The sequence below is a fragment of the Papaver somniferum genome, chromosome 9, assembly GCF_003573695.1.
Source record: "Papaver somniferum cultivar HN1 chromosome 9, ASM357369v1, whole genome shotgun sequence".
NCBI lineage: Eukaryota > Viridiplantae > Streptophyta > Magnoliopsida > Ranunculales > Papaveraceae > Papaver > Papaver somniferum.
In genome coordinates, this window is record NC_039366.1 from 191,963,192 (window position 1) to 191,987,233 (window position 24,042).

General features: G+C 36.5%; 1 protein-coding gene and 1 long non-coding RNA gene across 24 annotated transcripts; one reads left to right on the forward strand and one right to left on the reverse strand.

The window, feature by feature from the left end:
- The first annotated feature begins 237 nt into the window (after window positions 1-237).
- LOC113310174 (titin-like) lies at window positions 238-8,649 on the forward strand. Of its 4 annotated transcripts, none has more exons than XM_026558753.1 (15): window positions 238-366; window positions 503-722; window positions 1,338-1,541; window positions 1,675-1,856; window positions 2,583-2,706; window positions 3,038-3,235; window positions 3,433-3,483; window positions 3,624-5,159; window positions 5,255-5,362; window positions 6,269-6,354; window positions 6,668-6,719; window positions 6,811-6,891; window positions 6,966-7,000; window positions 7,614-7,688; window positions 7,779-8,649. In XM_026558753.1, exons 2-15 carry the CDS (start codon window positions 615-617, stop codon window positions 8,179-8,181), a joined length of 3,243 nt encoding a protein of 1,080 aa, XP_026414538.1. In that variant the 5' UTR covers window positions 238-366; window positions 503-614; the 3' UTR covers window positions 8,182-8,649. The 4 variants fall into 4 exon arrangements, with proteins under 4 accessions (XP_026414538.1, XP_026414539.1, XP_026414536.1 ...); XM_026558754.1 differs by having other exon boundaries at window positions 7,782-8,649; XM_026558751.1 differs by having other exon boundaries at window positions 239-366; window positions 7,773-8,649.
- Window positions 8,650-12,100: 3,451 nt separating this feature from the next.
- On the reverse strand, window positions 12,101-19,437 carry LOC113310567. Of its 20 annotated transcripts, XR_003341221.1 has the most exons (15): window positions 18,791-19,436; window positions 18,602-18,669; window positions 17,987-18,048; window positions 17,699-17,822; window positions 16,792-16,865; window positions 16,517-16,696; window positions 16,288-16,372; window positions 15,757-15,866; window positions 15,319-15,364; window positions 14,739-14,799; window positions 14,592-14,643; window positions 14,088-14,270; window positions 13,517-13,591; window positions 12,837-12,972; window positions 12,101-12,723 (listed from the first exon to the last, which is right to left on the reverse strand). It is a non-coding gene; the product is annotated as an uncharacterized LOC113310567 (long non-coding RNA). The 20 variants fall into 20 exon arrangements; XR_003341223.1 differs by lacking the exon at window positions 15,319-15,364 and having other exon boundaries at window positions 18,791-19,434; XR_003341233.1 differs by lacking the exon at window positions 14,592-14,643 and having other exon boundaries at window positions 14,168-14,270; window positions 18,791-19,434.
- Window positions 19,438-24,042: the final 4,605 nt, after the last annotated feature.

The window sequence follows — 24,042 nt, forward strand, 5'->3', positions numbered from 1 at the left end:
TGGCATTAAGAATGAAATCAGAATTCAAGCTGAATGTTTTTCAAAAATGGCAAACCAAAAATGAAAGGATTACAGCAAAAATTCACTTAAAAGAAAACCAAATAAAAAGTTGAAATATTAAGTTTTATAGATAAGAATCCAAATAAACAGAGGTCACGTATGTAAATTTCACTCGGACTCCAAAATTGGTATTCAACTGAAATCCATAAACCATGAAAATCCGACCGTGGGATTGTTATATTATTTATATTCTCTTCAAAATTGAGTTTAGAGTAGTATTTGTCAAAAAGCGAGAGAGCTCGAGAGAAAGAGAAAAAAAATAGAGGAGAAGCGCGAAAAACCTTAAAAATTCAGTTTGACACTAAGGTAATTTTCAAAATCAAAAAAATATTTTGGTTTCTGTTTATTTTAAGGTTTTGCTTATGTTGCTTGTTTAAGTAACCCTAGATTTGGAGTTTGTTTTGTTGATATATTTGTTTTTGTTGTTTGTTTTGTTTTCTAGGGTTTATTTCTCTTGTTCCTGTTTGGGGGTTAGGGTTTGTTATGGTGTGAAGTTTAAGTGGAATTTTGCAAGAAGAAAGTGATTATTGAGGATCTCTAAAGAGATAGAGAAAATGGCTGCTGCTGCTGCTGACAAACTACTAGAGAGTCAGCTAATTGAATATGGGAAAAAACTTCTCAAACCACCTTCATCTGTTGATCAACTTTTACATATTTTGGATGTAAGTATTCCTGGGTTATACCCTTACTGCTTGTGCAGATTTTTATGTTTTGTTTTGTTTTGTTGATTTCAGAAGGCTTTTGAGTTTTTGTTTAATGGTCTCCTTACTAGTGTTGTGCTTATCCTTGTGAAGAATTATGTTATTTCATCTCTAGAAATAATCAATTGTACCTTCAGAAACAGATGAGATTTGATTACTTTAAGAGTAGATCGGTTTTATATATGTTATCTCTCATAATGTTTCTCTTTGTTTTCAACTAATAGGGTTTATAACATCTAAGCTGGATGTGATTTGTAACCCTACTATGTCCGATTCGTAGCTATAGTGATAGGAATAGGATGCTTAGGTTTTTAATTGATAGAAATTATTTGTCAATCAAAGATGTGAACACTGCTAACTAGATAAATTAAAGGTAATTGGAAGTTTTAATCCCCCATTTGCTCTCGAGGAATCCTTATGTTTTTATTGTTCCCTGTGAAGTTCACTGTTGATTGCGATGCTCGACCGATCTGCATAGATTTATGGTTTTCGGGGTACAGTTTTGGTTGTTGCTGGTTGTTACAATGGCTTATGCATTTCTCTTCTTTGTTCCCCTGTCTTCTTTTCTATTTTTAGAAAGTTGAAATTCATTTGTCCAAAGTGGAGCAATCACCATCTGAATCGATGCATAGTGCTCTGACTCCCTCAATCAAGGCATTGGTTGCGAATGAATTGTTGCGGCACCCTGATGTGGACGTGAAAGTATCAGTGGCATCTTGCATAAGTGAGATTACACGTATCACAGCACCAGACGCTCCTTATGAAGATGATCAGATGAAGGTTAACAAAGCAAGCTTATGTTCTTCAGCTAATTATTATACTTTCCTGTTTCAAGGCTTTTAACGAAGACAAACCATTATGCCTCAGTTTTCCTGTTTCTGTTTCTGATTCTGTCTTTCTGCTCTACACACAGGAGATTTTTCAACTGATTGTTGGTTCATTTGAGAAACTCTATGATACCTCTAGCCGCTCATATCATAAGAGAGCTTCGATACTGGAAACTGTAGCAAAGGTTCGATCCTGTGTAGTCATGCTGGACTTGGAATGTGATGGGTTGATAATTGAGATGTTTCAGCATTTTCTGAAAGCCATTAGGTAATGAAGTCTCTAAACTCTTTTCTATTTGGACTTCCATCCAATGTCATTTTCTTGATCCTAGTTGGATAGCCATCATTGGTTGTGTTGGATATGTTGCTGATTTGTGTTGTTGAGCATGCACCTTCTCTAGGCTGGTCACTGCTAGATATTTTGCTACCTATGCAGAAACATGGTCTAAATCTATTGTATTGTCAATGCTAAATTGTCTGGGAATATTGAGTACTTCATTTTGCTTTTCCCGGTTTTCATAATTTTACATTTTAACTAGTGATAAGTAGTCGTTGTGTGCACACAACAGGGAGACATGGTATAGATTGCAGGAAGCCCGTGCTAGTAGTGTTTTGAATGGTGCATGTGTCCTTACTTGAGCCTGCTGGCATCTAAAACGGAAGCTAAGTCTAGCCTGTATGTAGATGTTTGATCATGTGGTGGTATCTTCCTTTAGGAAACAACATTTCTTTGTAGTTTGAAATATGGTTTTGGACTTGGAGCAGAAAATTATGAACATCCATGTTTATTTGTTTACGTGCTTCAACGATGAGTGTACTGTTGCAAAGGTATGGTTAGTACATGTTCTCTGGCATTATGTACATGTTCTAGTGGGCTTTGGTCTTTGGCAACTTAGTTGTGTACAGCCCACTACATTGAAACGAAAAAGCTCCTTGGCATGGTTTGCATACCTCAGTGTACATTTTTTTCTAATGATATTACATTGATTTCCAGGGATAACCAGCACGCTATATTTTCCTCGATGGAGACAATTATGGTTCTAGTTTTAGAGGAAAGTGAAGAAATATCAACAGAGCTTCTTTGTCCACTCTTAATTAGCGTTAAAAAGGAGAATCAGGTACATCATTCTTCGGTTTAATCAAAATTATCTTTTACTGGCTGCAGGGTTATCTCAAAGTTTGAAGTTTGAACTGATAATAGTTGGTAACATGGGTCTTATTATATGTTATAAGATGTTATTACTTGTCCTTCCGCATATTTATAGCGTATGTACATGCATGCAAAGATTTGTTCAGTAACGTTTTTTTCTTCATATTATCTGCGACCTTGGGGATGTTGGAACTTCTATTCATTCTATAACTTTGTTTTGCACTTTGTTTTTTCTTTCTTCTATTTTGACATTTTTTACAACTCACGTCTTTACTTGTACACTGTTTATCATTACTCAGGATGTTTTACCTATTGCAAAAAGATTGGCGGAGGAAGTTCTTGAAAAATGTGCTGCCAAAGTCAAGCCTTACTTGATGCAGGCGGTATTATCCTTGAGCACTTCTGTGCATGATTACAGTAAAGTTGTTGCTGCCATATGCCAGGAGTCCTGTGGGAATATCAAGAATGATGATGTGTGTGCTTTTGAAGAACATTTGGTGAGGCTCTGGCTATTGATTAGTAATCTAAAACTAATTGATGCTGGTGATTTCCATTCTTGTCTTTATACAGATGGAAAACTTTCCATTAGTTTTGGATAAAATTAATGAGTTGTTGACTATTGTTGAGGCCTATACTGGTGTCTGGACTTGAATTAATGATGCTAACAAGTTCTATGATCATTGTCATGTTCCAGGATGATCAGGAGAAAACAAAATTAAGGGTCGACTCTCATGAGGCAACACAGGTACATTCATTGCAAAACTCTGTTTGTCTTTCATCCCTCCCTGCCTCTTCTATCTTATTTATCGAACTTCTTTTCCGATCTACTTTGATATCTGTCTTCTCCAACATTGGTTCATTAGATTTTTAAATTTGATATATCAGGTAGTAGATGAGCACAAGCCTGAGGCGGATGAGCAGAAGCCTGAGGTTGCTGAGGAGCAGAAACCAGAGGCGGCTGAGGAAGAGAAACCGGAGGTGGCTGAGGAAGAGAAGCCGGAGGTGGCCGAGGAAGAGAAGCCGGAGGTGGCCGAGGAAGAGAAGCCGGAGGTGGCCGAGGAAGAGAAGCCGGAGGTGGCCGAGGAAGAGAAGCCGGAGGTGGCCGAGGAAAATGAAGAAGTGGCTGATGTGCAGAAGCCAGAAGTGGCTGAAGAGAAGAAGCCAGTTGTGACTTCAGGAGCTTTGGAATCCATCGCTAGAAAATCAGAAAAGCCGGTAACGAGCAATGGTACTTCTGGGAAAAGTGACACTCTGATAAGTTCAGATGGCTTGCAAAAGGAAGTGATTTCTAGTGCTACCATTCGACCCACTGAAGATGAACTTAATGTGAACACATCAAAGACAGCTGATTCAGAAACTAATCTAGACCCTGTTGTTATGGAGCCAGAAGACCAGAAGCTTGATACTTCTACACATTCAGCAGAAGTGTCTGACCATTCCCGGACATTAAGTGACAAACAAGATGGAGAACATGAAGACAAGAAGAAGAGTCACAGTGCGGAAGCTAATAGTTCACCTCTGAAAGAGTGCTCTTTAGGTGAGACAGCCGGGCCTTCAGAAAATGAAAAACTGAAGTCACCAACTGTGTCGCAAAATGAAACTGTAGATGCTGCTTCACCATCCCATAGTCAGAGTCTTCTTGAAGAAACTCATTCCAAGAAAGGTGCTAGGCAACAAAAGAAGAATACCAATACTCGAGATAGCGAACTTGATTCATCTTCAGCGCACAAGGGAGGTTTCTCACAGGACCAGAATGAGGGTCAAACATCTTCATCCGCAGATGTAGTTTCCGATAAGGAGAATAAGGGTGAGAAAGGTTCCAAAGAAGAACAAGCAGTTTCAGAAGATGAAGCACCTCCATCTGCAGAAGTGATCTCACAGAGTGATTCTAAGGTCAAAAAAAGTTCAGGAGAAAAAAAGAATACCAGATCGCGTAGAAAGGCAAGAGCCAGTGAAGTAAGAAGTTCACGTCTTATGGGTGATATCTTAGCTACAAAATCTGGACTTGAAAGTGATTCTGAAGCAAAGCCAGTCGGACTATCCAGCAAGACAGTAGATGATAAGTCTTCCAAGGAGGATGAGCTGTCCGATATCAAGGAGGAAGTTAGAACAAAAAATGGAAGGGGAAAAAGTAAAACTGAGAAGGAAGTTACTGGTGAATCATGTATTGAGGTCGATGCTTCCAAGGAGGATGAAATCCCTCATGACAAGAGCATCAGAACAAAAAGAGGAAGGGGAAAAGTTAATTCCAAAGAGGTGACTGGAGAACCAAGTAGTACCAAGAAGGATGTTACTGAAGAACCATGTATTGAAGTGGATGCTTCCAAGGAGGATGAAATCTCTCATGATAAGGACATCAGAACAAAAAAAGGAAGGGGAAAAGTTAACTCGAAAGAGGTGACCGAAGAACCAAGTGATAAGGTATGAGAACTTTTTGACTCTACTTTGTTTTTAAATTTGCAGACACTTGAGTAGATTTCTGATGGTCTTTTGTCTTACAATCATTTTATGGAAAGAAGGTTTCTTCGCCAAAGTCCACAGAATCATCAGATAAAGAGCAGAGCCATCTGGTGGTAACTCCTAGTACAAAATCAAAGAGAAAACGTGCTCCAGGAAGTGACGTGGTTGGTCTACCGATTCTTACTTTCTTGGCTCTTGCTAATATCTTTCTTGTGTTACACTTACCTGCTGCTGATCTGTTATCCTTCTTGCATTTTGGTGTTCTTAGGTTGTATAACATTAAGTTTAGAATGGATCATGTGGCATACACATTACATTTATTACTTTGATCCTTCCATCGCGGTCCTTGTTACTATGTACAAGCTAGTGTCTTTTTTTTGAGTTCCAGTTACTTTATTTAATGCTACTCTCAACCTCGCTGTGTTTTCATGCGTTTTTTGCTGGGTAGCATTGGGTGCATGCTTTTCTTTTCCCCCTCTTTTTATATTGTGGAGCTTCTCTATCTGGTTTCGCATCTGTGAAATCTGATATTGCGGTGACTACCGGTGCATAATTTTTCACTTTTCCTGTAGATAGTTTCTTCTTTTTGTAGCTTTACACTTGATGAATAAATGGATCAACTTTTCCGGTGGACTCACTTTTGTAGTGGGTGCTGGTTGGTTTACATGTATGGTATCAGATCACGTTTAGTAGTACTCATTATTTGATTAAGGTTGTTCATTCTTCCATTTTTCCATATAATGTCATCATAAGCGAAGCTCTTTCACTGCTCCTGACGTCCGAATTATGTTTTTTTTCCTGGTCACCTTTTAATATATATCCTTGATGTGATTTTGACTCCTCGATTCGTCTTTCTTGGAAGTTTCTGTAGGAGTTGCATGCTTTTTTTTTTTTTTTTTTTTTTACTTTTTACCCAATGTATTGATGATAAATCTAATTTTTAGTTAGTCAAATCATTTATTTTTGGTTTTGAAGCACCCAGCTATTTTCTAATAAAGCTAGGATGTGTTTCATATTATGGTTTACATATTCTGTCCACAGTTATTGATTTGTTCCTCTTGTTATGTCAGACCGAGAAAACACCAAAGTCTGTTGTTGATGCTGGCAAGGAACTGATTGGGCAAAAAGTCAAGGTTTGGTGGCCCGATGACAAGAAGTAAGAAAAAATCATGGTTCTGAATTTCAGAACCAGTTCTAATAGTTATTTGCATGATGATTCTTGAGTCCAGAAGCCTTTTGGGCATTCTTTAGTTCTGATTGCTATCTGTAGTGTTCATGCTGCTGACAGATGGCCGCTGGCTCTCAACCATGTGATCTTTTTCTAGGGTGTTGGTTTGCTGATCTTTGAGTGTGATAAACTATTACAGCTTTGTGGTTTTTCTTTGTGTACTAGATATTAATTTTCCTTTCAAGTGATCACAACTTTGAATCATTGCTTACCATTAATATTTTTCTTTGATGTTCTGCAGGTTTTATCAAGGCACTGTTGACTCTTACAATCGTATTTCAAAAAAGCACAGGGTGATTGTTCTGTAGATCTGCAGCTATTCTGCTTTGTGTTTATAGTCGAATTTTGGTTCGAACTTCATGCATCATTATTTAATAAATGCAGGTTACATACACAGACGGTGAGATAGAGAAGTTGGACCTTAAGAAGGAGACATGGGAAGCTATTGAAGAGTTTGAACCAGAAGTAGGTATTCACCGGATAGTATGATTATATGTTGATCTTATAGTTTTTCTAACCCATTTCTATATTTCTAACAGGAATACAGCGCTTTGAGTCCTGATTCTTCTGAAACGTGAGTTTGCCACTATCTGAAATCGAACTTTTATCTTATGAAAATCCTTAGTTAATTGTTGACTGTCTTAAGGTTTTATATATGAAGCTAGATTCTTCATTATGTTCATGATTCATCATTTTGATTATGGAAATATCTTTTCATGAAAGGCTGTTATGACACATTCGCTAGTTGGTTTGAAATGCAATTTTGATCTTTTATAGCGTCATTTTAGATAAAATATGCACGAAAACTACTTCAGAAGATTTCTAGCTTCCTCTTTCCCTTGCCTTTTTGTTCTTGGGTGGGCACAAGAGGCTTGTGTGAGATTTTTGTTAGAGAAGTAGGATGCAGGATCGACCTTCACTAGTTTAATGTTTGTATGGGAGAGTGGCATGTTACTCTGTATGTCCTGGATGCCACTTCATCTGTAGGTCTCATGTAGTAGCCTATATGTACTTTAAAGCCACCAATAAGCAAGAAATAGCAGAATTAGCAAACACCGAAGAAGCAAAGATAATTTTAGACCGCATGCATACCCATACTTTGATTTGGAGGCTTTCTCGTGATGCACTAAGGTCGTTTTTGTCTGCTTTAAGATCTGTTGTTAATTTGTGATTTGGTACTTTACCAGGCATCAAAAGAAAAAAGGGAAAAAGGAATTGGATTCCTCAACCTCGAAAACAAAGACAAACACTTCAACTAAAAGGTATGTCATTGTGACCTCATCTTATGCTGATTGGTGACAACTGATGCTTAGAGCTCTCTTGTTCTTTTTGCTTTTATGTGTTAGGGACAGTAGTAACAAATCCAAGGGAAGTAGCAGTAAGAGAAGCAAGTCCAAGGATGAGAGATCTACTGAAGCCAAGGAAGAGAAGGATGATAAATCCAAGGATACAACTCCTAAAGCTAAAAGTAAGCTGAAAGAAACTCCCAAAACACAAGGCGACAAGGTCAAGGGCTCATCCAAGTATGATGATGCAACACCATTAAACAAGGGAAAGGGTGATAGCAATAGCAAGGTTGGTCCCAATGGAACTTCTGCTGCCAAAAAAAGAAAATCCGATTCTTCATCTAAAGCCCAAGAAGTTTCCTCACCAGGAAAGAAAGGAAAGGCAGAGGAGAGTGAGAACAAAAGCGGGGGGAAAAACAATGCCCAGAAGAGTGGATCAAAGAGTGGCCGAAAGCGTCCCAGAAAGTAGATGGGTGATGTAGGTCGGGCAGATTAGAGATTCCTTTGTTTGACCATAATGTTTGTCTTAGACCCTCCCTCCTCACCACATCCGATCTTCCTATATCCAGTCTTAGGCGTGTATCCATCCATCCATCTGTTGCAGTAGTTTCGGATGCTGGTGATGCCAAGGCTGTCTGTTCCCGGTAGGTCATGTTATCAGGGTCCCTATCATTCCCTTGGTCATGATCATTAGACTCTGGTCTGGAGGGGTTGGTTGCTATGCAGTGAGTAGTTTGGAGGCTTCTCTGATGGTGTTCTGTTTCCTAAAATGGAAAAATAGTCTTGCTCTTTGGCAACAGTAGTAGATAGATAAAAAATGCTAGTAAACTTTTTTAGCTTTTAAGATGACCTTTTTTTCTTTTTTCCCACCTCAACAGTGTTAAATTATTAAATCATATTTTTGATTTGTAGACGAAGTGCTTTCTTATTGTTGCAATTGTGTTCCAAATGTGTGAGGCTCCTTGCTTCATTGGGTGTTAAATGGTAACGTATCCTCCTGCAAGCTGTTGGCAAACTTTGGCCCAAAACCTGCGTTTTCATTGTGTTCTGTTTATTGGCTGTGTATAACGTTTCAAATCATTAAGCAGGGCATACTCTTGTTTGTCGTGTATATACCTCCGGTCAGTTTTGATTTTGTTTGTTTTTCACTCCATGTTTTATACAACTTGTACCTATTCTCCTGTGTATTTTTTATTGGTTACCATATGTTATTGGATCCAAACTCTGTTAAAAAAACTCTTATGGAGGAAGATTTAATAATTCATTGTTTAAGGAACTCCTAGACACCCATAGCTCATTAGGACGCCGGTTCAGTATGGCATAGTGTTGACTTGTTCTATGAATGAAGTGTTGTTTAGGCCTAGTATGACAGGCCAGGCAAGTGATGCACAATGATTGTGCGTTACAGTGTTGTAGGCCAAGTCAGTGTCCGACAATGATTGCGTGACTGTCAAGTGCAAAGAATGGAAAAACCCTGCAGGGCTAGTGAAGCACAAAGGGTGGCGCTACACTGTAAAGACATTTGACTTAGTAATGAAGCTTATTGGCCGACACAATGAAGCTCAAGACATGACCGAAGTGACAAGATGCAACATGCGATGTTGGCATTAAGACATATTCATGGAATTGAGTTGGCCCAAACTCAAGGGTGATGCAAGAAGGTAGAATAGGCCAAGAGTTGGTCTATGACATTAGTTCAAGGCCGACCAAAGCTTGAACAGTGCAAACAAGCTAGCAAAGCAAGAGTGGCATTGTTATTGTCTAAGCAAATTGGTTAAGTGAAGCATATGACGCATGAATAACCAGAATGAGCTTAAGGTGTTGGCCTTGATGTTGGAAGCATAATGATTGACCGTGCATTGGCTTAGAGCAAGAAGTATGCAGGGTTAAGATGGTTGAGCATTGGATCAAGGCCGAATTCAGTAAAGCGCAACAATTTGCGCAATACGGCTCGAGTGACGGTTATGAGTTGGCTACGGGATTCACAAGCATGCCAATGACGCGGTACAAGGTAGAAAGGCTATAACGTGTGTTTATAACCATATTAGAGTTTTCATAACCAACAAGAACAGGTGTTGCGCCAATTAGTGTGACAACACAAAAAGGTGGTAGTTGAAGTTGGCGGTTATGGAAACTACTTGGACACTTGGCTGTCCAAGGATTGTGCAAGTGGTTGCACAGAAGTTTTTGCATGATCCTTGTAGTATAAATAGTCTAGGAATCAATAATGTTGGTGTTGTTCCTTTGGGATAAGAACCACTGATTTTGTAGAGAGAGTTAGACATTCACCAAGAGGGTGAGTGACATGTTTTGATCTATGAGATGGGTTGTTATACGTAATCTTCCTTAATGCAATAAAATGGGTTTATTGTGTTATATATTTATGTTCTTACTAGGTATCACCGGGGCTTTACGGCCCCGGCTCAACCTTTGGTTAGTGTCATACTTCATGCAGTCTTATTAAACACCGAAATTTTAGCTCAATATGTACCATGAAAATGCTTTGAAATATCACTAAAATGCTTCTGCCATTTAGGTATTCTCATTGATATATTCTGGTTTCTTTTATCCAAATATCACTAATTCTCATTGATATAATCCAGTTATTTTTACCCAGATATCACTAATGATGGTTTTCTTAAACATTAATTCTTTGGTGCCTTTTTTACTCATTTATTTGTGGGTAATTAAATTTTATCAATTGGTATTTAGACCTGAGCATCAACCGTGCAAGAAAATGACAGTTAAAGTATAATGTATTTATGTGGATGATGTTGGACGTCTTTATCTAACAAATTAGAAAAATAGCACATGCAAGCATGGTTGAATATACATGTAATCGTTTAACGAAAGTTAAATTATTTACTTCAAACGAAAAAATGGACAATTCTAGCATTTGCTTTAATAAACTTTTCTGAAGAAAATATTAAAAGTAATAAGTGGAATCATTAAAAAAAATAATCCAAAAAACTATTCTTGAACTGGAAAACAACATGATGTGATTAAAAAATCAAATTACAAAACATAACAATTAGGTAAAATAATGCAAAAGCTAATGAAGTTGGCCAAAACAATTGTTAACGCCATTAGAATGGATACATCTAAAAATCCAAGGAACCATACAATAAAGTGAAAAATATAACTGAGGTTATAACATGCCTAACCAAGAATATAAATTGGCAAAATAAAAGATTAATATAGTTTCATTAAAAACTACTGTCAGATGTGACTGAACATGCCTTGACTCGTCCATGAATTTCAAGCTTTTCTCGTTGGGAATTACACTATTCTTGCATGGTTTCTTCTTTCTCAAGCCAATATCTATGTGAGCTGGCCAATATCTATGTGAGCTGATTTTGTATATCAAATATAGATAGTGTTTGAGTTCCATGGCCATTTTTTTAGATATCCATGGATTAATTTCATGTACTCAAATCTTCTAAAAAAATCAATCATTTCTTTGTTAATTTTCTTGATTATTGAAGTGCGGTTATTTGTCTCATCTATAATGAGCTCTTCATTCTTTAAATATCCCTTAATCATCTTACTGTCATGTGATCATAAGATGCTAGATCTTTTCACGTTTTTTTTTGATCGATCAAATAGAAATTTCATTAAAAAAAGGCGCTTAATGGGGATATCTTAACCCAATGAGTACAACCGAACAAAAAAGGTGAACCGAAAGGGGATTCGCTACCCAAGAAAAAAACACAAAAACTACAGAGGCCGGTAAAAAGAATCCCATAAAGAAATCACAATATTTTCCGTAAGCCCTAACATTCTTGTGTTCGGTTCGGCCCAAAAGAACGTTTGTAATTTGATATCTCTAATGAGGCTTGCCAAAGTTTTCTTTTTGTTATCAAAGGTTCTTGCATTTCGCCCTTTCCATATACACCACCATATAGCAAATGGGATATGGAAAATTGAAAAATCGTACAACATCAAAAATTGAAAAAACGTTACACATTCCAATCTTTTTTCAATTTTTATAATTTTTAGACTTTTTCAGCTCATGTTTTTGTTTCTTTTCTTAATAATCTTCCGAACAATTTTTTCGTTTTGAATTAATGTTTAAAAAATTCCAATCTAAAATTCATATGGGTTAAAAATTTTAAGTTTTAATCAGCTCTCGATATCGCTTGGTTTCTGGTTTTTCTAGATCCTGCAAGAAGTCCATTCTTTCATCTTCGTCATCTGAATATATTGGCTCTTGATTAAGTACCTACAGGAGTCTTGTAAAAAGTGCAGTCTTTCATTTACACTCTTACCTTTCATAAGCTTTTTGGACATAACGTTTAATGTTTTATAAAAATTGAGATTATCCTTCAAAAATCATCGACCATTACCTAAACCTTTTTTTTGTAAGAAAATTGGTGACTCTGAGTCTGTTGGAAATGATAACTAATCCTCGTAGTTGTTTAGAAGCTTCATAAGAAATAAATAAAAGAAGATGATTTGGATTTAATTACATTCCATCAAAACAGGTTCCCCTAGTGGAAAGTGGCTAGCCTTGCCAGAATAACCATTGCTTACACATAAGATAGAATTATGCATGTCGTGTACAGTCTGTAGACTCGTGTCTGTCTCATTTTTAGGGTACTCAACTGCTCCGCCATATTTGAATTGACGAAGTTTAAGTCGTCATGGTTTGCTTTGATATCGTCATCAATAGTATTGCGAGGTTTCTTCATAGTTGTTCTTTTCCATCTGTGGGAGTCGAACCCACAACTACATGGTAAACACCATGTGTTCTGCCATTTGAGCTAAGACGGATAATATAATTTCACTTGTTTGCTCATGAAGGGATAGCCAGAAGAGAGTGTACCTAACACGATGCTTCATATGCACATATAACCCTAACACCATAATCTTAAAGTCTATATCGAAGTCTATATCGAAGTCTATAACCCTGCTTCATATGCATTTCTCAGCCTCTTCACGTATCTCCATTGTGTTCTTCAGGCGATTTATGTAGTCAAAAGGGAGATGCGGCATCATAGCTATTATCAAGCTGACATACCAAAAAGGAAGAAAATTAGGACCCAAATTTTTTCTCAAACATCCATTCAAAAAAAATAAATGTAAAACGAAATTTGACCAACCGCGAAAAGAGTCGAAACCAACCTAAGCTGAGAAATGCAGCATGCACTTTTTTAGACAACTTTTAGAGTCCTCAAGGAACTCTTCAGACTGGACAACAGACTTCAACATATTATCGCAACACCAGTTTCTCATTATTAAAATGCACCTTTGATAGATCCTACAAAGATGGATAAAATCTTAAAATCCAAAATTAAGCTTTTATAATAATTTATAGATTCGAATTAAAATATAGATGTTATAATGTGAGTATTATTTCAATCCACCAAATGATTTTTTTCTTCTGAAAAGGAGCATCCAGATTGTTTAACTCCTCTAAATAGTGCAACCTACAGTAAGGGGTATGAACATCATAATGATCATTATGCCAACTTAAGACCTTCTGAAAGGGGATACATTTCTAAAGAAGATTCGCCACTATTATTCCTTCATTCACCCCAACCATTTCAGATATATGCCTAGAACGTTGGACATTTATTTTGAAAACATAAGCAGCAAGTCCTAAATACCCACAGAAAAGCGCAAACTGAGCATTACTATCTAGTCAGATATAAATTACGTAAACACTATGTGCATTTATTGTTTCTAATACCGCAGATAACTTGATTAAATCACCGCAGAGAAGTTACAAAAGAGAACACCTTGCAATGTATGGTTATTAGAAATTACATCATTAAAAAGGAAATGATTTTATGGATAGTTACCTGCATTTGTGTCATATCACCTCATCTTCAATTTTGAAATGTAGAAGAGGAGCAAAAGGGACAAATACTTCTTGGCTGTTGAGAGAAGAATAATATACAGTCATTAAGGTGATGTGCTAGTCGTGGCAAGACATCAAGGTATTAAAGACCCAATTTGAAGTGCCGAGCTATTATAAAACTTAACTATCTATGGTACCAACAGATTGTTTTTAAAGAAGCAAAGCCAACTGCAAGATGTTTGAATAACTCGTTTTTCAGTAAATGAAATTGGATGCTATTGATGTGAGACACGATTAAAGGAAAGCTTCAAGATTTGTGTAATAAAAGGATATTAATTTTCATTGACATATCAGGTTGATGTGGAAGTTATGTGATACTTTCAGATGTGATACTTTCAGACACCATGTAAGCTATACATGGATTAATACATTGAAAGTTTTGAAATTCTAGTGGTTTCTTACTTACAAAATTTACCTTGGAATGCAGAGGAACTTGCATATAAGAAAGTAATATTAAATGGAAATAGATGGCTAGAAACTTCTCAGAAACAAAAGCGATGACGAATACTCACAGTTCTCATCTCCCGCCTAAATAATCACAGATTCCCAAATTTTGTGCAATAACAACACAAAATATAAGAAAGTGAAGCACCTGATGGATATTAGTCAAAGTAATAGAATCCCCAATATCACGCTTCCTCGGCATCCATGGTCCCATTACCCCCTTGTCACGAAAAATTTCCCATTTTGCTTATCTGACAAAAACAATAGATTGTGATTATAACCTGAGAAATAAGTCTGCCACTGCATCATACTGCTGCACAACATGGAAAATGGGTAAAAAAACATCAACTCATCATATTGTAGCAATTAATGTGTAATCCATCCAAAGTATATTTTTTTCTTGTCTGCCAGAGTTTTATTAATCCTACCATGTGAGAAAGAACCATCAATTATGTACATATTCTGAATAATCAACCAAAATTGTAGAACAACGAAATAATTATAGATAGAGAGGAGACTATTGATTGCATGTTCTGCTTGTATTCATCAAGGGGAACATGTCGGAAACCAACCCTATCAATTATCTTCCTTCTCTCTTTTAGGAATTTGTCACTGGCCCTAATCCTACATATTCATTACATTAGGGCAAATATAAAAATTCCTGGTTACTGAAAGAAACCAAAAAAAATGTTTTAAAAAAAAAATGATTTCTGACATACTCATTGCGCTTGTCCTGCAAGGATTTGGTGTAAAAGCAAGCAGCAACCTTACGAATAAAGTCTAACCAACACAAATAAACAACATGTCACAAAAGGTTCCTCATAACATCCCTTTCATATGCAAAAATTATGCCGCCATCCTCTTCAATGTAAACATGTTAAAAAGATTGATATAGCTCATGTTGAACATTTATAGTTATCAGAAATTGCTTAAAATGTACAAAAAAACTTACGGCTAACCTAAGGTATCCATATCAGGTGCTGGCTAAAATCATATAAAAGTATCAAGTATAATTTCACCACCCCATTTTCTATTCTTGTTACAGGGTAACAATCGGAGAACATTACTTTAATAACATTAGCTAGGTGTTGTACGCTTTAATGCAGCGCTCCTAAGATGCTCAACTTACTGAAGAGGATTATTATACCTAATGGTTAAGCAATATAAGGCTCATTTTGTAATGAAGACACTAATGACCTGTGTCTGCTCACTCCATTTTCCGTTATACATATATAATTATGGACCATTCCTTAGGATAAAGTAACAGTTAATGCAGCGCTCCTAAGATGCTCGACTTACTGAAGAGATCATTTCACCTTGGAATACTCAGAAAGCACTGGACAGCCTGTAATGATTGAAGTTCAATTATGCATCAAGGCACTTAATAGATTGTAAAGAATGTGTAATATGAAGATTATATCTGACTTTTGCAAGAGTAACACGTGCAATTGTACTTAACAATCATAAGAGCAGCAGATTATACAATAGTCTTTAATAACTTGTTGTGCGATTTTTTTCCATCATGATTTTGTTGAGTTACAATCTTAAGAAATTCTGAAAATCTACTGCCTATGGCATCTAGCAATGAAATCCATCACATCTATTTCAGCCATGTATCATAACACTGCAACACTTTATATTGCATAACTGAATGATATACACACAACTGAAAAATCAAGCAGAAAAGACCAAGAGACGTACATCACAAAGTTCTACATATTGAAAAGTCAGAGTTACCTCATCAAGCTAAATATCCAAAGCAAACACCTCCAAATATGTAAAGAGTCTAAAGACAACCTTGTTGTCTTCTGCTTCCTCCGTAGCGGGGGACTTGGCCAACTTGGGAGCTATATAAGATGAACCCGTGTAAATAAATAGCTAAGTTAAGTAAATTTGGCAGTTGTGATTAAGATTTTTTACTTTCAGAATCTTGTACTAAGGATTTGAATAAACATTTCCATAGGAATTGCAATATCTAGGATATCTAGGTCTAGAAATCACGACTAAGATGTTACTTATTGCTATGCAAACGATAAGAACTCTGAAAATTAAAACATTTATGTTCTAACAAACTATCCTTCAAATATTTAAACAGGATTTGGAAGAAAGAATTGAGTTTTATTTCTCAACTGATGAACATGAAAAAATGAGCTTAATCTGAACATTAAGCATTAAGCGTTTTGAAAAACGTTATGTTTCCTGTTTTTAGGATAACAGAGCTTTGTTAATGGCAGAAAATGAATCTATATTTCTGTTACATGTTGTTACCTGGATATATTGAGATGCAAAGATCAACAAACCAATAAATCTATCCGCGCTCACAGCTATTGTAGGTAGCTGCTTCCTACAACTCCTACATAAAGAAAAGTGATGTAGAACAATTTAACTAATACCAAAGTATTTACCATGCAAATGAATAAATACCCAGGTGAGTTGAATGGGAATTTTTTCAAGAATAAACCTCCCAGTATTTTGCACCCATTTACGGTTGTTGTACCTCCTCGACAGTGAAAAATCACTTTCTGTTGATGTGATGAGAGGAAAGTTGTTCGCCTTAGGTCTTGAAGATCAGTTTGAAAGTGATTTTGAGGGGCTTCACTACCATTTTTTTGCAGGGGTAGCACTTGATTGACTATCTCATTGATATATTATGAAGCGGAAGCCTGAGCATGTATATCTGCGAATCAGGCATGTGAAGACTGAGCAGTTCATCTGGAAAGAAAAAAAAATACACCTAATATTAACAACGGAGTGCGGCGAACATGCACTTACCTTCTAGATTCTCTCTAACTTGCTTTTGAGGGTTTTTATCCGGATTTCTCTCTAACTTGCTTGGAGTGTAGCTTCTTTTGTAACATGGCATCAGAAATAAAAGTCAAAAAAATAAACAATATATATCAATTACACAAATAAAACTGAAAATGGTATCAATATCAACCAACTCGTTTAGGTTTTTTCATCCCTCATATAGCATCAGAATTACTCCAATAGAAAAAATTTATCCCTCCATAAACCTCAGACCATTTAAATTTTATTCCATTAAAGTCATTTCCCGGGTTTGACCGAGAATACAAAGAATCCAAAAGGAAACAATTTAACAATCTCATTGAATCTATGAAATTAGGCATTCAAAATAACAGAACATGATCTCTCAGTCACGGTGGTTATACGGCCAGCCAAATCTCAAATCATATCAACGGTGCAACCAAAAGTATATAATCCTAGATCTTAAACAATCATATTGTCACTTCATATCCATAAAACATTCGCTCCCTGACTGAGTAATATTAGTCCGATTTCTAATGTTCTGTTTTCAACAAACTGAATACAGAAGAGCTCCAGAAGCTCCATTCTCATCCATAAACCTATACTGAAAGCAAAATATTACCCATGGACACAATGTGAAACAAATTTTCCTATACTGAAAGCAGAATATTACCCATGTATGACAGAGGATAACAAAGCAGATAACCAAGAATACATTCATTATAAACAACCCATTGTAATCAAAACTTAAAACCCACTATAGTGTAATAGAAATTAAGGACAATCAACATTTCTAAAAAAGATCTTTAACCTTATTAATGAAAAACTGAATGCTACAAATTTAAAGCAAAAGCTACATTCTGGCTAAATTAAAAAGTTCTTGAAACTGGAAATTTCGTGATCAAATACATACCTTACATGATTGTTGAATACCAGTGCCGCTCCAACGCACTTTATAATTATGATACCAAGGTTTTCATTCTCCAGATGCTGGTAGTGCAGCTGCTAGAGTGTCATAGATGTACATTTGGAGGTATCTGGTTATGAGTGGTGGTTAAAGTTAGTATAATATTTAAGTAAGATCAAGCTTTCACGCATATTCTGTGTTTCAGAGGTGAAGAATTTCGCTCGACGGTGTCATGGTAACCTCTCTTACAAATGTACAAAGTGTATGAGAAGTATGAGGCAGCAGGAAAATTACCTTCAACGGAAGTTAGTGGTCTGACACCCATCGTCATTGCTTCTACTGCCTCATCTCGATCCCTGTTCCAGTAAGAATCGTGAGTCAAAAGTTGTAGTTCGAATTAGGAACTTTGGCAACACACCACATGTAATTTAATCAGGCAGGAATCAATACTTCCAGACAGCATATGTTCACACCTAATTTGCCTATAAGTCAGCATGCTAGCCATGTCACCGATAGCTGCAAAATGTGCATCCTCAACGAAAGCGTTATTCTACAATATAATTAGACTGGAGCTAGCATCGTACTGTAACCTATATATGTTGGCATGCCAATATGCTGCATGAGTTTCACATTGCATAGTTAAAAACCAACCATCAACATACCAATTTATTTGGAACTGAAACGCACATACTTTTCGCATGAGCCGAAGAAAATACATCCTCCTATCTTAACATAGAATGGCATAAATTTGTTTGAAGCAATATAAATTGGGAATATTTATCAAAATTGATTATACTTATCAAACTGGATTTTAGGTAATCCAATTCAGAGTTGTTATGGTACGGTTAACAGTTCCATAGAGAGGCAGAAAAAAAAATAGATGAATGGAGCTAATTAGGGGATTCATACCTTATTGAGTAGAAATTGCCTGGTGAGATCGACCACCAAACCCAATATGCTTCTCTTCCTTCAACACCCTATAATATAATAATAAGAATTTAAATTGGGCAACAAGAAAATAAAAACTATCGATACTTTAACTTATTCACATTGCGTAGACATAAGTGAACCATCCATTATATACAAAAAAAATTAAACCTTAAATCAAAAGATGGAAATCAAAACCCCTGCTATGTTCGAAGAAATCAAACCCATTTATGAATAGATTCTGAGGAGATGGAGAAGAGTACGATGTCGTCTTGCAATTCTGTCTCTACCTCCTTTTGCTCTCTCTATTAAAGGCTTTGGAAGTGGGAACAACGACAATAAATAAGAAAAAAAGAACGTTTGATTTATCAGTACAAACGTTTGGAAACTGTATTTTGTATGAACAACCACAAACCATGAATTCATCTCCTGGTTGATGATGTAATGAAAAACAGATCCTGAAAGAATGAAATCGAAAGAAATCAAAGAGGGAGAAAGGAAGGAGACACACCCTTGTTATTTTAGGTCAAAAAAGGTAAATGCATTAATGTTAGCGTTAGAAAAAATAGGTATATTGAGGACAGCGCGGCTCTAGCTCGACAAACTTGATATTAGATGAAGTTTCCTAGCCATCCATTTGAAAAACTCATCGGGAACTTCCCGACCATAGGGTCCCTGTTGAATGACGTCCGTCTGATAGCCTAGATATCACACAGACAAAGGCCATACCTTTTTATAACTATGATGTTGCAGATTTGTGTGAGTTGTTCAATTGGAATTGATACATGGCAAACCTCTTATGCTTATGTGGTATGAAAAGTTACAGAGAAAGAACAAAAGACTTCTGTTGCGTATTGCCTTATTAGTGAAGGCAGATGCATACTTTGATGCAAATATGCAATGAGTACTTGTGGGTGAAGTTGATTCACTGAACCACAGAGAATTGCCGGTCATGTCTCATGAAAATTTTAGGGATTAAATGTGCTTGTGACAACATGTATCAGAGCCGTGTTGGGGACACAATTCTTGACTTTTCTCTCTTTTACTCAAGTTGGTGTCATTTGTTTGTCGATTCAGTGGTGAAGCATTTGGGTTTCTCTAGTATGGAGACTAGAAGAAGTTGGTCTTGTGTGGAAAGATCAATTGGAATGAACTTTCAATCTTGAAGTAGCAACATGCCAAGAAAGTTTATGACAAAAGTGTCAAAATTCTTGCCCGAAGTGTTAGACGAACATGCGAGGATCATTAGAAACCGGGTTTTCAAGTGATTGCATGACAAAACTCAAGAGTATGTTGACTTCTTTGGTGAATATCAGAAGTTTAATCCCATGTGTCTCACAAGTATGTGAAGATTATGCATTAGGAACGTATATATTCGTAGTGTTATCAGTAGTGAGTATTGTAATGGGAATTTTGCGAAAATCCCTGAACTCAAAGATGGTGTTGGTCTTTGCAGTGACAAGAAGATGAAGAACTCGTTTATGCGATAGATTGAGGGTATTTTCATCGTAGCCAATTTGATGGAAGATTAAAGTTATCTCTCTCGAATGCATGTGCCTTGGTGGTACTGCAAAGTATGGTTGTGAACCAGCGTTTTTGTGGAAATTTGATGCCATGAAAGAAAAATTGGATGACCAAATTTTATCTAGCAACATGCCAAGAACTTTTCTTTATGATAGAGATTTTCTTTTCAAGGGATTTGCAATGTCCATGGTCTAGAGCAAGTGATGCTTCAAGTTTATTTTTCTCAACACGAAGTCTGTCAGGATCAGAAGAATGCGTCTTGATCAAACATTTTTCTCTAATTGAGCTTTCTTTGATCAACTTTTCAAGATCATCAATCTTTTTACGTTGTATATTATTTTCTTGAAGAAGTTTCTCAATATTCTTGGAGAATGACTCTATGATGTTATAGAGTATATGTTCACGATCAATAGACTTTTCAAATTCATCGATGAGCTGTTCATGATTCTGAAGATCAACAAACTCAGTAGAATTTTTTGCAATTCTGGTGAGCTCCATTTCAGCTTTTGCCATAATGCCTAACGTCTCGTTAGAGAGAGAGTTGTCAGAACAAGATGAGACAACAAGCTTACCTCGGGATTCAGAAGAATCTGCTAAGGAGTGATCCTTTGAGGTATCTCCAAGACGTTTGGCAAAGTTGACAGATTTAGAAGACATCTTAGTATGCGTATATGAGATTCTGTCCACGAACTCAGATTGCCACAAACACAGACTTGTAAGGTCTTAAATGTGTTTGCCTGCTCTGATACCAATTGGAAAAGGGGGGGGGGGTCTAACAACACCACCCAATATTTCGCTTAACAATCTATATAGACTAACTCCGGAACACTTTCTAGAGAATCAACTAGACAATCATACTCAATCTAGGTAAAAGTATCTCAATGAGTTAATATCTCTCTCTTGTTTTGATTTACTCGAGCTAATAGAAATCAGCGAGTCTGAATCAAACACAAGGAATAACTTGGACGGTAACAAAGACCAATGTCCAAGGATCAAAACGCACAACCTGTATTATTTATATTATATTAAACAAAATATAATGCGGAAAGGAAATAACACAGACACCAGAATTTTGTTAATGAGGAAAGCACAAATGCATAAAAACTCCGGGACCTAATCAAGATTGAATACACACTGTATTAAGCCGCTAAAGACACTAGCCTACTCCAAGTTAACTTCGGACTGGACCGTAGTTGAACCCAATAAGTCTCCCACTGATCCAAGGTACAGTTGCACCCCTACGCCTCTGATCCCAGCAGGATACTACGCATTTGATTCCCTTAGCTGATGTCACCCGCAATTAAGAGTTGCTACGACCCAAAATCGCAGGCTTTAACAATAAACAAATCTGTCTCATACAGACAAGTCTACCAAAGGATAAATCTTTCTCCCACAGAAAAACCCTAAAGTTTTTGTTTCGTTTTTGATATATAATCAAGGTGAACAGAAACCAATTGATAATCTGGTCTTATATTCCCGAAGAACAGCCTAGATTAATCAATCACCTCACAACAATATTAATCGTATGGTAGCGAAACAAGATGTCGTGGAATCACAAACGATGAGACGAAGATGTTTGTGATTACTTTAATATCTTGCCTATCGGAGAACTCTCACGATCTCAAGCCAATCAATATGATTGTACTCGCACGATAGAAGATGCAAGATCAGATCACACAACTACGATAAAAGTAGTATCGGTCTGGCTTCATAATCCCAATGAAGTCTTTAAGTCGTTAACCTGGTTTTAGAAGAAGAAAACCAAAGGTTAAAGGAGAATCGACTCTAGCTTACAAACTAGTATCACACGGACGTGTGGGGATTAGTTTGTAGAGTTGTTACATGTACCCTTATATAGTCTTTCAAATCAGGGTTTCGCCTTGCTCACAAATCAAACGCTATCCACACTTAGATGAAAACCAGATTTAGATTCAACCTAATACATCTCAACCGTTATATCGAAATCTTAGCTTGTCATACACAAATGAAATGCACGCTTCTAGGTTTGATAACCGTACCCAAACGTGTGCATAGTTGGTTCAATAATAGTCAACCAAAAGGTTAGCCATTTGAGAATTTCATACCAACCATTTTCTTCTTCACCATAACTAGTCCAAATGACTCACATGAACTAGTTAAAGAGTTGTTCAATTGCAAGGAAATCTCATGTACTACACAAGACACAATTGAAGCAAAGATGATTCGATTCACATGAATCGGTTCATGAACTTTATAGCCACGGTTTGTAAGAGAATTCCTTAGTCTTTATGATTTAAGTTCTGAAATCATCTTTAGATATATAACCCATACAAGTTCGCAGACTAGGTTTGCAGACTTGAAGTACTGGAAAGAGTTTTCAAACTCCAGCAGAAATTCTCGGGTTCGAGAGCTTCGCTGGTTCGCGGACTTGGCTCACGCAACATAATTTGATAACTCAGCAGAAATTCTCGGGTTTGAGAGTTTCGGCAGTTCGCGGACTTGGCTACTAGCCGATTTCTAGCATGGGACTTATGCACATATGTGTTGCCACAACATACTTATGTCCACTATGGTTATGTAAGTTGTCGTTAACACAATAGTTCACCGTTACGCCTCAAAAATAAGTGATGCCAATACCCTTTGGTGAAGTCGTATCCATGATAAAACTGCCCGTTACAAGTACTATAAGCACTATAGCACTTGCCAACATACGAACTCAACAAGGATTAGAAGGATAAATAAGCACACAAGCCCACAACAAAGCGACAAAAGGGGAAAATATCTAGGGATAGTAGCCTGCTCTTTTACATTTTGAAATGAAGAAATCCTTTTTCTTTTATAGGTAGTGAAAATGGATTTGACATAAATTATTTCTGGTAACTTCCCCGTTAAACATCAAACCGTTTAAGAAATTAAAATCATGTTTTAATTTTAATTTTAAAATCATTTAATGAACTTCAAATTTTGTTTTAAAATGTCCAGAAATTAAAAAAACTAAGACAAATTAAAAAAACTCGATTTCTCCAACAAGTACTTGGCCTTAGCCATAATGTAGCTAAAGCGAAGCGAAACATCCATTACGATAAAAAAAAAATTCAAAGTAGCGTTTGATGTGGAATGCAGAGCAGGGCCTTGAAGTTGTTTGGGTCGGAAGAGTTGAAATAATGAGCCATATGTGCAGCATCAGTTCCAGGTGAAACTGTTGAACTAATATGCAATGGAATTGACATGATAACTGAGTTTTAAACATAATATACTCTCTTTAGACGGCACACAACTTGTTCTTGTACGATTCAAAGTTAGTACAAAAAACAAAATGAGAATCGTAATGATCTTTACCTCTTTGGTTCTGTTAATAGCATACAGACTTACAGTTATATTTTTACGTTCTTGACCGCCCTGATTTTGTACCCATTATGCTGGCTAGGATTTCACTAAGAGAATCTCATTTCATTTCTAGAGTCATTAGTTTTTGTTTTAACTTGGCATTTGAAGTTTCCTCAATATTCAGATGCCAAGTCTCTATGCAATGCCAAGTCCACTATCAGTATATTACAAAGAAAGAAATGCCAAGTCTCAAGTCTCTGTATTTGCCATATTCAAATTCAGTTGTGTCAAGCTATCAGTAACCAAAATGATAGGACATGATCAGGTAACTATCAAACATTTTGTCACCTCTTAATATGATGTGGAAGGAAGTTTCAACTACAGTGATGGGTGAATTGGAAAATTCTTCCATTCATACTGTGATTTTTGTTTTAATCTTCTTATTTTCTTCCGATAATTAATATTGTCTTTCAAGAACTAGTTTTTCATCGGACTATTCTTCTTTACAGGTCAAAAAATAAAAAAAAAGTTTCTGGTTCACAGTAGTGACCGACTATGACCGGTCGGTCCTAGACTCGTGGCCAATAATTCAG

Excerpts from the sequence above, each read along its gene's own strand:
- LOC113310174 (XM_026558751.1), top strand. The coding sequence starts at position 615 with ATGGCTGCTGCTGCTGCTGACAAACTACTAGAGAGTCAGCTAATTGAA. Across the intron at positions 7,001-7,613 it reads AGTCCTGATTCTTCTGAAAC|GCATCAAAAGAAAAAAGGGA; the intron begins GTGAGTTTGCCA and ends GTACTTTACCAG. Across the intron at positions 7,689-7,772 it reads ACAAACACTTCAACTAAAAG|GGACAGTAGTAACAAATCCA; the intron begins GTATGTCATTGT and ends TTTATGTGTTAG.